The 14364-nt window shown below is 36.5% G+C and overlaps 1 protein-coding gene across 1 annotated transcript in view; it reads right to left on the bottom strand.

Annotated features, from left to right (window-relative positions):
• Window positions 1–9735, bottom strand: part of LOC120539480 (docking protein 2) — a 125187-nt gene extending 115452 nt beyond the window's left edge. Inside the window, exon 1 of the mRNA XM_039769574.1 lies at window positions 9534–9735. Coding sequence (XP_039625508.1) covers window positions 9534–9593 — 60 coding nt within the window. The 5' untranslated portion in view covers window positions 9594–9735. The remainder of the gene's footprint in view (window positions 1–9533) is intronic.
• Between the last annotated feature and the right edge of the window lie 4629 nt (window positions 9736–14364).

Genomic DNA, 14364 nt, shown 5'->3' with positions numbered 1-14364 from the left:
TCTAAAAAACAGGTAAGAGGTCATAGAGAAAACAGAAGGTAAATCCAAAAAAGAAAAAAATGAAAACTAGTTAAAAAATGGGAAATTCTTGCAAAAACATAATAAAAAGTGAAATATGATAAACCCAAAGCCAAAAACACAACACACTAGAAAAACAACAGCAAGACACGAAATACACACCAACTCGAGATGGGCTGTTGAAAAGGTAATTATGAACAATTCTTGAAGAAGTTTATGTCCTTTGCCCTCCCTCTTGTGGTTCTTCTGTAATTAGCATAACATAGCAACTGACTTAGAAAGGAACAATCAGGGCAAAAAGTTTATAATGGGAAGGGATAAGGGCAGAACCATAGTAAATCCCATATATCAAGTAGGCTTCCAGGCTGTCCCCGACTATATATTTGTATTTGATGTTTTATTTGTATTTGTTACACTAAGTCAAATGCAACTGACTTTGTTACAACAAAAAAGCATTTCCTTCATGAGGTATTTGTCTGAATACTAAATGATTTAATTTTCAGTGAGGTTTCATCGAATGTAGCACCTTTCACAGAGTACACATTCACAGTGTTCTTCATAAAGCATGCAAACTCCAATGCAAAGCAGCAAGATATAAATACAGCATGAGATAATTCAATCTACTATAAAGCAGAAGGAAACAAACTCTACCGAGAATCTATAAAAGCAAACATGAACTAATAGTACTACTAATAGTAGTAGTAGATTGAACAACAGACTAGGAAATTCAGCATCTATTTGACAGGAACACATTTACAATAAAAATAAACACAAGAACCACTGATCTAAAATACACACAGGTGAGAATCCCCTATAGTTCAATGTAAACTACTAGTATGTGTGTTTGTGGAAGCTCAGCTGTAATGTGATATTCTTTGAGTGTATTGACATTAACAGTACAAACAGAACAGTCTTCTATTGGATTGGCTGACCTTCTTAAGTGACCATTACTTTGAGATGAGTTACGAATGCTCACTTCCATCCAAAATGGTAAAACATTGACAGCTGTCTTTCAAAGATGTGCAGTCAAGGTAGAAATTGTCACCATTGCTGTTCCTTCATTTTTCCAATACTGCTAGGTGTTCATAAGTGTCTAAAGCCCACTATGGGAGCACTGGCTGCTAGATACAAACTTACAATGGAGTGGATGGTGGCATGTCTCATGACATCTTGCAATAATGCAGAATTCTTTGCTGTCACAACAAGACATGACCCTCCACCGTCATCATTATTAAAAAAAAAACATATTTAATTTAAGAAAGGATTAGTTGTACATGTGTATTTATTTATTGTGCAATGTTAATAATATATTTTACTTAAGAGCTCCTTTCAAGGTACCCAAGGACAATATACATAACATGAAACACATCCCATATACAAACATAATTAACAAGAACAACAAAAAACAACATTAAAAAGATAGGTTTCAAATTTAGATTTAAAAACAGAAAGTAAGGTACCTGTATGGAGCTCCAAAGGCAAGGCATTCCATAACTGTAGCCCTGACACACTAAAAGGCCTATCACCCATAGTGCGCAAACTGCGCAGTGGAATGCTTAACAGCAAGGAGTCTGAGGAACAAAGTGAACATGCTGGAAGAAGACAGGCAAGGTGGGGCTAGACTATGAACTAAAAAAAAAAACTAAAAGTAGAAGTTAATATTGAATGCTGGCAAGGACAGGCACCCAATGTAACTTTAGAAGTGTACAAGTAATATTCTCCCAAGGTTTTAAATGTGCCGAATTGTGATACAGGAATTTGAGTTTCTGCCTTGCAGCTTTAGTGACCAGGGTTACATTTTCAACCAGTCACTGTCTGAGTGGAATCTTCTCAGGCTTCTAAGACCAAAGGGGGTTTTCTGGAACTCTGGTTTCTACCAGTGGTGTTTAATCAAGAATGAAAACTAAAGTGTGAATCACAACTTATTTCAATGTGAATACTTCTTTTGTATCAGATAAATGCATTTTGATTATTTAAAATTAAGTTTTGCAATGTGTTGGTCAGAAATTAAAATGTTTTTGAAAAAAGAAGCCAAATTTATAAATTACTAATGCAACTGTACTAGGTCGTTTGTTGGCTCTCAGAGTGTAGTCATAGCGCCATGTGGTGATTGTTCCATGTCTTATGATTTGGCTTAGTATCCCTTTCATTGTCCGGTTAGCAGCACAGAAAAGTATCAGGTTAGGGCAAAGGAGAGAATGGCCTTGTCCAATCGAATGTGTTTAGCTATACAAAATGGCATAAATTGTAAATATCCGTTTAAGAAGAGGTTGCTAAATAGTATACAGTTGGGGCAAGATAAACCAGATATTCTCAAAAAGCATCTAAAGTTTATTTGACAACATTCAATATTCATATATCAGGACAACTGTGTTATTGCAGTGAAGCAATGGCAAAGTTACCAAGAGGACTTCAATTCCCTGCTGTCAGTGAGTGTGCATTGGGTCGACAGGAGGATTGGTGTGCCTTTTAAAAGGAAGTCTCTGTTCAGCGAAAGGGAAGGATCAGAGTGCTGTGATCTTTTATACTCAGCATCTAAGTGTGCATGAGTTGAGAAAAGTAAGAGCTCTGCTTGATGCTTGTCCAAAGTACAAGTTACTGTATATGGCTTTTGTTTGCTGAGTGCATATCTGTGTATGATGTGATTTGTCTACTTAAGACATGCATATTCTAAGTGATACCATTCTACGTAGTTCATTTATTGTATATTCTACAGAGGATTTCAGTGTTCAGCCACACTAGGCAGTAGCAGGATCCCCTAATTTATTGTGGGGTGTTTTGCATACAGCTTTGAATCCCATAATTTTGTGGTATACTGTATTAAGGACAATCATCAGCTACATATATTAATAAAGGGACTGATCCTTTTGGGAGGAAAATGTAAAAGACTGCAGAAATAACAAAAATAATCTAAAAAATAAACACCTAATTTCATTTCACTAGAAAGGGTAACTTAATAGCCAAGCCAAGCAGTGTTCTTACACTTTATTATTACTTGACTGATGCCTTGATCCAAGGTGAGTTAAAACATTTGAGAGATAATACAGTGTGGCGGATGGCTGGGGGTTATGCCCAGCCAGGACACCTGAAATGACCAGGAGAGGGACTATACCTCCCTTGGGCCATGAGAGAGCAGCCGCCCTGGTCTGTATAGGGGCCACGGGAATCGAGCATGGAAGCTCAACCAAAGGGGGCGCCTAAAGGATTGTGGAACCCTGGAGGTCAGCACTTCCGCCACACCCAGAAGTGCTGCGAGAAGAAATTCCAGGAGCATCTGGAGCTCATCCATGTGGTTATAAAAGAGGCCTCCCTCGAGTAGACGAGCCGGAGTCAGGAGGAAGAAGACAGAGCTTGGGAGGAGAGGAGTAAAGATGGCAAAAGGAAGTCCGAAGGAACGAGAGATGGACTTTTGAAGGGTGTTTGATGTATGGTCACTGTGTTGTATGCTTAAAGCTGTTAATAAAGAGTGTGTATTCAGGACATTCTGTGTCTGCCTGTTTGTGTCCTGGCTGAACTACCACAACTAGTTATATATTTCTCTTTTTTCGAATAGAGCATAGGCAGGTGAAGTGACTTGCTCTTGATTACACAGTGTCAATAGATAGATAGATAGATAGATAGATAGATAGATAGATAGATAGATAGATAGATAGATAGATAGATAGATAGATAGATAGATAGATAGATAGATAGATAGATAGATAGATAGATAGATAGATAGATCCTAACCTGTCACATCACAACCTGAAATTAAAATAGTTTATGGTTAATGGTCAGTAGCAGAATTTGAACCCCCAACCTCAATGTTTAAGGACCAAAGCCTTAACAACTATGCCACACTTCTGTATGGAAGAGTAGCTCAGAGTAACATAACAAAAGCCTTACAGCTGCCCCTATTCTATTCATGCTATTTACTTCTTTTTTAACAATTTTTTTTTATTTAGTAGTCTACTGTGAGATTAGTTTGCAATGCTTACATACTAATAAAAATATACAGTATGTATCTGATTAAAGTAATGTACTAGTTAAAAGATGAATATATTTTCTGAAAGATGAAACTTAGGAGATATGCATTTAGTATATTGAAGCAACAATTAAAGGAAATTAAACTTATGAAAATTATTAGCAGTCAAGGAAAGGGAAAACAAAAGTTTGAATTTAAAATATTTTTCAAATGAGAAAACTTCTGGGGGCCCATGGTATTCTGAAATAAATTAAAAAGTAACTGACTCAGAGCCATTACACTATGACTGATAGAGTATCCAATCAAACTGGATCAGACAGATATGAGCAAACGTCTTTCTAAAGAGTGTGAATAATAGTACTCAAAGTCAAAGCATAGGCTTTTATACATGATTCATTTCAGATTTTTAACAAAATCAAAACACGAGCCAAAATCATTAACCAAAAACCTCATAAAAGGTTTAAACCGGAAAAGATCCTCTTAAATTTTTTCTAGTCTTTTGCGAGTCTTCAGTGTGAGCATCTATGTTATATATCATGGCAACCAAAATGTCACAGATCACACTTGCATCATGGGTCTAGCAAACAAGCAGCACCTTTGCGACCAGAATCACAAAATTGCAGCACCCAGAAATACATGAAACGGTGGCAAACATGAAAAAGGAAGCACAGTACATGAAATTATGTTGCAATAAGGTCAATGAAATATTGTTAAAAAATGAAAAACAAAACAGCAATCAGTATTGTTTGAGCAGACTACATTCTATCAACCATTTTCGTAACCTGCTTGATCTAACTTTGGGGTCTTAGGGGGCCCTCTTTGGCAGCACTGGACTCTAGTAGTACATACACAGACTCACTCAGACCAAATCAATTTAATAACCCTTTTGTGAACATCTTCGGAATCTTGGTGGAAAACCAGGGTATGTTGGGAAAAAAACACACATTAATACAGAGGAAGCACAAAAGGTCTACATAGAAAGTGACTGGGCTGGGCTATAAAACCAGGCTCCTGAAATTGAGAGATATTAATATTAACCTCCCTAAGCTTTAGAGGTGGTTGATGTATAGAATAAAGTTAATGCTGTCTGTTAACAGGAAAGTTCGTCAGATTTATATCAGGCAAGGACCACTTGATTATTTGTTAACCACAACTGTTCAACATTTCTCCATTTGTATATTTTATTATGAGAACATTACAAAGATTTAGATGAGAACAAGCAAAAGAGCCCAATAAAGCTCACCAATCCTATCCATTTAATTCTTCCAAAGTAACATCAAGTCTAGTTTTGAAAGTCCCTAAAGTTCTACTGTCTACTACATTACTTCGTAGCTTATGTGTCTGTGGCTTTGTGTGAGAAAAAAAACATCCTAATGATTAAGTGGAATTTACCCTTACCAAGATTTCAACTGTGTCCTCATGTTCTTTATCATGGATTTTGCTGTAATCTCATAATTTCCTGCTATTAGTAGCTAATGTAATGCCTTTACTGAATATCATTCACATAAAAACTTGTTTGAATCCAGCAAGATAGCCCTGCCACATCTAGTGAGATCTCTGGAAGGTGGACTTCTGCTTGGAGAGTGAAGTGGATTGAGCCTAACGATGCAGAAATAGATTTTTCTACTGATCTCTCGTCATCCCAGTACCTGTCTGTCAAGTCTAGTGACTCCTCTACTACAATTTCAAGGGAGGTCTGTTTCCTTAACTTTATGGCTTAGTTCTCCTTGTGTTATTGCTAGGACCTTTAGTCCATGGCCCTATTATTATATGTAAAGCATATAATGCAAAGTGCGGTTACAATAGAGAAACCTTAGATTTTACATATATTTCTGTAGCAGAGCAATTCAAGGTAAGAACACTAATAGGTCATTCACATGTTGATGATAAAGAAGGCTACACCATGGGTATGACCACAGTAGCAAACATTATATAGGCATGGATGGCAGTACATGTAGTACAGGGGTGGGCAGCTTTGGAGGTCCACAGTGACTGAAGGTTTTTGTACCAACCCAGTTTCTTTATGTGAAATCAATTATGCTGATGAAGCATTTATTGCTCAAGTGACATTTTGATGCTTCATTTTAGTGGTCTCGCTCTCGGTCTGTTAAGGTTTCCCACTCTTAATTGCTTATTTCAGTTTTAAACAGCTGCATTCACTGTTTTTAATAGCTGCTTATTAGCAATAAGGTGCAAACGACAAAGGAGCCATCAGGTCTCTGTTTAAATTGTTTCCATTTGCACCTGTGAAGGATTCATTGTGCACTATTTGGGTGAATAAAACACTTAAGAGAAAAATGTGGCAGACTGAAAATGATCCATTTTATGCTTCAAACATACTTGGAAAGGAAAAAAAAAAATACGATATAAGAACCTAACATTGCAGACTAACAAGCAATAAAATAAGATCTGAGGCAGACAAGGACTGGTTTCTAATTAACCAATCGGGTTGGAACGAAAACTTCAGCCACTGAAGCCCTCCAGGACCGATATTACCCACCCCTGATGTAGAATTAAATTTGCTGTGGTTATTTGGCAGGATCATAATGCCATAGCCTAATGTTAGCATTACATTGTCTTGGTCTTGTCATGTCTAGACTACTGCAGCTCCCTGCTGGCAGGAGTACTGGTATGTGTCACCAAGCTGCTGCAAATGATTCAAAATGCAGCAGTATGTCTGGTGTTCAAACAGCTGAGACAGGCACATGTCACTTCTCTTTTCAGAGTACCATATTGATTCCCTTTAGCGGCATATGCTAAGTTCAGACACTTGATGCTTGCCTATAGAGTGGTGAATGAGTAAGCAACTGTTTATATGGAGACACTTGCGAGGTCCTCTGCTTCTTCTCGCCTACTATTGTCTGCTGATGAACTATGTCTGGTGATGCCACCACTTCACTGCATCAAATCTCAATCTAGACTCATTTCTTATGTAGCTCCAAGCTCATGGAATGAGCTGTCCACCCTTCACTCAAAATTCTGACTCCGAGAATGTGCATATGAAGTGTTTGAAAACAGTCTTGTTTCTGTCTAACTCATATTAAGATGCACAATGGTCTGAACTTTTCACATGTGGTGTTCAATTTTGTCCTGTTACACTTGTTCTCAAACAGTCCCCGAGACTAATCTTTACTTGACTATATTGACCTCTTTTGTAAGTCACTTTGGATAAAATGATCTTTTATGCAAGTAAATGTAAATGTCTTGAATTATCATACTCAGCAAATCATTCAAGATAAAATAGTTTTTTAATAACCTAAACAGGCTATGTTGTCAGATGTAAAAAGTGTGATAGCTTTAGCAAGTTGGTAGCCCACACTAATATCTATATGAGCCATTCTACAAAAAATATGTATATTAATTTTAGCAGGATTTCTTCTCCATGCATCATTTATTTTGGTTAGATCTCCAAAAGTCATTAAGTTATTTCTGGACTAGCACAAGATGCAAATCTAAAGCAACTAGCTATTGACAAACATCATGTTGGCCTCTCTACTGTAGAATGACAGCAAAAGTTGAAAAAATTCACTGCACACAGCGGGAGAACTTCCGTCATCTTCTCATCAAAAATCCTGGCATTCCAGGTTTGCTACCAACCGCATACTGTTAAGATTTGAACACATTAACTGTTTATAATTTTTATAGGTAAGTGTGAGTGGTAATATTTGATCTTTTAGAGAGACAGTTTGGTATTCAGGGGTGTAGTGATGGCTGGTGTCTGCCAGACGGTAGAAATATTCTTTTAATTAACTTTATATCTGTCGACCCCAAAAAGATGTATACATTTAACCTAACCTTATAATAACAATGAATGGTAAGGAACTAGAACATATGGCAGCTTACTGTTTGGTGGAATATGGTCAGAAATGGCAGACTAGAAGAACTTGTTGTATAATGAATAACAACATTTGATAGCGTTAGTTGAGGAAAGCTTATCAGATATGCCCCTAGGAAGTTATATTCACTTCTCAGCAAATCAAAGTGTATTTATCTGTCCTAGGACAACTTAAAAAAAGAACAGGATTGCAGTATCAAACTGACAAAATCAGGAAAACAAACAAGATTTTACTTTTGGCTATTAATATAAAATAACCTGACACCAACCACTATGGAAAAAGAAATCAACTGAAACTAGAGGGCTGTAAGTAGTTTTGACCAAGTTTCTGCAGCTTAAGAAAAAAACAAAAACTCCTGTATCATAACAGTGCAAGATGGAGCAATAATAAAGAGCACACATTTGTATGATTTGCAACAGTATCTCTATATATGTATGTAGGAATTATGACCATAATCTATCAATTTACTGTATATAAACCTCCATGCAAAGATTTGGAGAAACCCCTAAAGTAATTGAGTGTATATTCATGAAAATATTACCTGGAAATACTTGTAAATAACACTTTCGCTCAAATTGAAATCAGCAATTATAGAATTATGAAACTGACTTTACTTACAATTAACAGCAGTTCAGAATGCAACATTGAAGTCTACTACGTTCAACTAGAGCGATCAATGAGCTTAACTTGTAATCAACTGCGTGATTATTCTGAATTCAAGTGAAACAATGTTTGATATCTATCAGTTTATTTTTTTATTAACTGTGTGATGTTTATCTAAACTAGTAAAGTTGATAAATAACATGTTTTCTGACAATCAGCAATAAAACAGTTTCCTCGGGGGACAAATAAAGTGCAATCAATTTATCTAATACTGTAATGTAAAAAGCAAATTCCAACAATGGATGGGTAGATGTGCTACAATTATAACATTTAAAGGACTATAATGAAAACAAACTGTATTAGCCAATAACAAAAAAGACAAGCTGTTAATTAACTGTCCAAATGAAATGTACTGAATGGCTAGGGGAATTGCTAGAAAACACCGTAGTGTGTTTAACCAGTGAGGTGAATAACTATGAGTTTAAAATCAGTCATTTTCAAGCCTACTGTTCATTTGATTTAAATATACCATTTAAAACGTATATTTCCTGATCTCTAGAAGGGATAGTGATAAAAAGGAACAAGAAGAATGGAGATAAAACATAGCCATTATAATAGAGAACTCCACAAGTGCCTCTAAGTAGAGATACTAGATAAGGCAGAGTCCATTTCAGAGAACTAATACAGGAAGAAGACTTCTAGAAAACAAGAGAGAAAACAAGGGTCTTCAGTCTTGACTGAAAGGTTACAATTGACAAAAAATTCACAGATACCTTAGTCTAATTGTATGTTTTGCTTATAAAAGTATAAAATGTCTAAGTATCTTATCACCTTGGTAGAAAAAGACTTGGGCAGCACAGCTTTCAGACTGAAATTTAGGAAGCTTGCAAATTCATCAGTTCCAATCAGTCAACTCAAACTAATGTAGTATTTGCCTAGTGAACACAGCCCAGTTCTCACCTCTGATCTGTGCTCAAATCTGTCTCTCCTTCCACTTTATTCTTCTTTCAAGCTTCTGCACTTCACGTCTCCTCAAACAGTATTCTAACCCAGAAAGCGATAAAGATCTGTTACCCCTGCCATGACCCACATTCCAGATGTTTGCATCTTACCTTCCCAAATCGCTGCTGTTGAAGGTACAGCATGCCTTGCTTCTTGATGGCTCCCTCCATGTTAGCACAGAGCCTCCCTTTTTCAGTGTGTTTCAGTCGTTTCTCTCTTGCACTTTTCTTCACACTGAGATACTTGTCAAATGCACGACAGGCACAAAGTTGTTTTGTGGTTTAAGCTATGACGTGTTAGCTGTTCCTTGCCTTAGCCGACTTCCTTCATCATTTTTCAGACAGAAATGCCTGCAGTGTTTTTTTTTCTTCTTCTCAGTGCAAGGTTCATGAGTAACAAGACTTACCCATTTTAATCTCATGACCACAGCTATTTATAGCAAGAACAGTCTTAAACATCCTCTCTTCATAATTTACCAACTTAATACCTGGCTGTTCAGCTAACTTGTAAAAATGCAAATTTATCTATCATTATTTTTGCTGCCTCACAATTGATATCTCTGTTAGCTCTTAATAATGTTTGGTCACAGAAAACAGCTTCCTTTTTCATTTCTCATTTAAGTTATCCTGCCCTTGAAAAACTGTGAATAAACATAAATTGCAGCATTACAAAATATGTTACTGTATGTGCAGTATGTTGCTTTATAAGGATTTGTTTTTCGTACAATTTGTTTACTTGCCAACTCTATTTAGGGTTTTGAACCTACAGATTTAATTCAAGACTGTGGTGGTGTTGTTAACTTGGAGCCCCAAAGCTCATTAGCCTCAACACGTTCCAAAACCACTTCCAAAGATGGACATCACCATCAAGCCCTGGCTAGTAATAAGGACAAGTACCAAATCTATATAAAATAAAAAGGATTATATCACAAAACAAAAACTACATGAAGCTCCAATGAGCACACTAAGCTAAACAGAATTACCAGCAAGGGCAATCCAAAGTGAACAAGTCCCAAAAGAAAAATCTAAGACCAGGTCAAAAACAGAGTAAACAAATCAAAAATCCAGTATTTCACAAAAAACCACACAAAATGGCATAAGTAAACTTAACACTCTCAGGCAGGTTCGAAATGAACCATCAAGAACTGTGGAAGACCCAGGGTGGAGGGCAGGTCCTAGCGGTGATTGGCAGGTGGTCTTGTCTCTTGAAGGTCCACCCACAAAACACTTGGAACATAACACAAGCAGCTCACAGACAAGGTCAAGATCAAAGAATAATGCTCATAATCGACAAAGTCAATATTAGCACAAAAATAAACAATAAAGACATGAAACAAGACTTTGGACACTATCAAGGGGACAAACCCAGACTAAAACATAACAGGTGGGTTCTTACAATTATGAATTCAGCTTTACTATTTAACTCTCCAAGTATATACAGGTATTTATTTAACTTTTTAAAGCTTTCTTGCTACTGTCATTGTTTGAATTACGTAGTAATCACTAAGTATGTTTATATTAGTTAATTGTCTTGTTGAGCCCATGGGGACAGGACCCTTTAATGTTATAGCCGTGGTGGCGAGCTGTTCCCTAGTTAAAGGCCTGAGAAGGCATCAGCCTAATGCTGAGATATGAGCTTCTGGTTGTATTGTTTGGTTCCTCTTTCTGAAGATTTTTCTCTGTTTGATTATCTGACGTTTGTACTTTAATTTAATTGTTGTCTTTCTTTTTTTGGCTTTATTTGATTTTTGGGTATAGAATTTGGAGGTAAAATCGTATTTTGCTTCTTCGAATCTTTTTCTTAATAAACTGTTATATTCTAAGGACTAGTCTGTTTATTTTTTTGCCAAGGGTTTTTTTTATATGGTTCCTCTCTCCCATTTGGGATTTATATGTCTTGACCTTTTTAAGGGTGCAAACTTGCTTTTCCAGTTTTCTGGATTTTTCATTGGATTTGCATATTGAGACCTGTTAGCCATTAGATTGCCTTGTTTTTAGATCTTTGAACATTTTTGTTTCATTTTTCAATTTATGAATACATTTTTTTTTTATTTTTAAGGGTTAAATATGGATTCATTTCAGCAAGACAAAGGTTTTTATGGTTTATTTTCCCTTGCTTGGTTATTTGTTATATTTTGGAACATTTAAGATCAGCTTTGAGCCTAAATGCCTTTTGGGCCTGCAAAGCCTAAGGCATGGCAGTGGAGCTGAATTAAGCCTGTTGGGGTAAGGCATTTTCCAGGCAGGCAAAGGAGGCTTTTTGGAGGCTTCACACTCCTCCCCTGTATGGTTCTGACTCCAATTCATGACAAAATGCACCAGCAAAAAAATAAACTTGTAAAACAGACTACAGCACCTTCTCTGAGCTCTCATTTGGTTTTCATCTTAACAGCCTGAGGGTGATGGTGATGTAAAAGTGGCCTCACCTCTTGGGGACCCACCCACAAAGAACATGAAATGTAAGTACATTTAAAGTGACAGTATATAATTTTAAACATACACTGCATAAAGATAACACATAGCAACTCAGAAGTAACAATAAAATACATATGTAACACCCTAACAGTATTATTTGGCAAATAACCTTTTATATATGAGCTATTAATGGTTGCATTTGAAAAGAGCAGATTGCATACTGGACTGATGAGCAAGAAGAGGACAAAAACAGCTATAGTTGCTCCACCTAATAAAAAAGTAAAGACTGCTACAGTAAAAAAGGCACTTTCTAGCAAACACCTTACAATTAATAAACACTTAGAAGTGTTTTCAAAAATGTTGCAGCAGAATGAACTAAAACAATGAGATATGTTATAAGTGGCCATAGTTGATTTCTTCATTGAAGTATTCCATGAGCCAGCTGTAAGAAGTGTGTGTATTAAAATGAAATTCAGACTTGTATCACTTCTTGGAAGGTTGGTCATCAACTGACTAGAACTTCCTCCATGTAGTTTTAAAAGTTGATCAAGCAGACGAGGTGGAGGCAGGCTTGTTCTTCTTGGGAATGGACTTCTGCTTTGGTGATGAAGAAAGAAAATATGTAAGTAACCATGTTGCCTACTTATCCTTCCCCTATACACCCTTAAAAGCCTTCCCTATGAAAAGTACATGTGATTCACACACCTGACCATAGTATTTCACCTCAGATGAGAGCCTTTATGCTAATGTAACATACCAGTGGACCATCAGTTGTCTTCATGATTACCTGCTGCATTTACTGTGTAGGCAAACAAATGAAAATAACATAGCAAGTAAAATTGTGTACTCTGAAAATGATCCAAAGTGTGCTATACATCTAGGGACTTTCATTTATAATGGTTATTTACTTAGAAAAAAACAGCAAATAAAATATAATGGTTCAGCCTGGCATGTTTACTTTAGTATTATGTTCATTAGTTCTGTGCCAAATTCTGAAAATATTCTTAACAGATCCTCTTCAAGAGATTTTTCCCAATTTGAGACACTATAGAACTTCCCACTGAGTTTTAAAGGGGGATTGGAATTCTTTCAGTTAAGGAAAATACGTCTTCTTGCAAGTAGTATGGTATATGATATCACAGCTAATTTTTTTCATAGAACATTTTTATTTCATTTGGTATTACTCTAAATATTGCTGTTAAGGCATTAGGTGTGATTTTACATCCAATCCGAAGGATATACAAAATCAGAAAATAAAGAATCAGAAAGCCAAGGAGATCATGAGAACATAATGGGTGGGGCAAACAGTTTCCAAATATCCACAATCATGGAGAACCATAAAGTGCACAATGCTAACTTTTATATCATCGTATTGGTGATGTCACATCATCCCTAGATAGCAAGTCCACAAAATGGCAGCGTCCATGAAAAACAAACTGGCTAAGCGTTTGGTTGGAATGCAACCATCCACCCCATGGAAGTTGGATGCAAGGTTTTTGTCAGCACAGCAACCAATCAACGTCTTTGGACCACTGGTATGGGTGGGTCAAAATTACGAACGTCTGGTATGGAGCATGCTACTGGTGACAGAGGAAGGACAGAGATTGAGGGTCAATGCCTCATTAAGGGTCAACAGCTCCATTAAGGGAAATTGCATTGAGCCATTGCCCCCCACCAGGAAATGTACTGGCCAAGAGGGAAAAACATAGCGACCATGGACATTGGCAGAGGTGTGGTAGGCAGGCGTGCTGAAGCAAGAGCAAAATCTATTTGTGTGATGAACTATGGCCACCAATAACTTCTAGGCAGTATTATTCCTCTAAAATTTTATGGCCAATAATTCTCTTTGCTTAAATCATAAGGAGCTAGTTTCTGAGGAAAAATGGCACACAGATGGATAATATCAGTATCCATGAATTTCCGGGGAAAAATTGGACCTACACCAATGCTAACTGTGTCTACTTCTACAAAAACTGAATGTTAATGTCAGAATGCCTAAGCACGCATGCTAAGATATAATAACAATTTAAATTTTTCAAATGCTTTTTAAGACATATGGGTCCAAATAAATGTCTTTTAATGAAATATTGGTAATGACTTAATTTGTTTCAAACTTTCTAGAATTTCCAATTGAGAATAGCAGTAAGCTTAGAGTGGTCCACAGATGACCCCTTCTTAGAAATTTCGCAACCAAGAAATAATACCATATTTTTATAAAATTTCATATTTCTCAAGTTTAGCATGTACAGTAAATGATCATTTCTTAGAAGCTATTACAACTCTCAGACATGTATTACAAGTGATTTTAAATTTCCGAGAAGATTATTATATTATCAATACATACCAATAAATAAATTCTCATGATATCTTGAAAAATGTCACGGCCAAAAGTCTGAGGTACCACCAGGGAAGTGGCAAACCCATAGGCCATAACTTTGTGCTCATAATGTCCTGTGGTAATGCTGAAAGTGGTTTTCCATTTGTCATCATCTTTAGGTCTTACAAGGTTGTATGCGCTCTGCAAAAT

This window comes from Polypterus senegalus, chromosome 11 (genome assembly GCF_016835505.1).
Source record: "Polypterus senegalus isolate Bchr_013 chromosome 11, ASM1683550v1, whole genome shotgun sequence".
Classification (NCBI taxonomy): domain Eukaryota; kingdom Metazoa; phylum Chordata; class Cladistia; order Polypteriformes; family Polypteridae; genus Polypterus; species Polypterus senegalus.
Note: the sequence above shows the minus strand (reverse complement) of the source record. Positions and strands in the feature narration are given on the sequence as shown.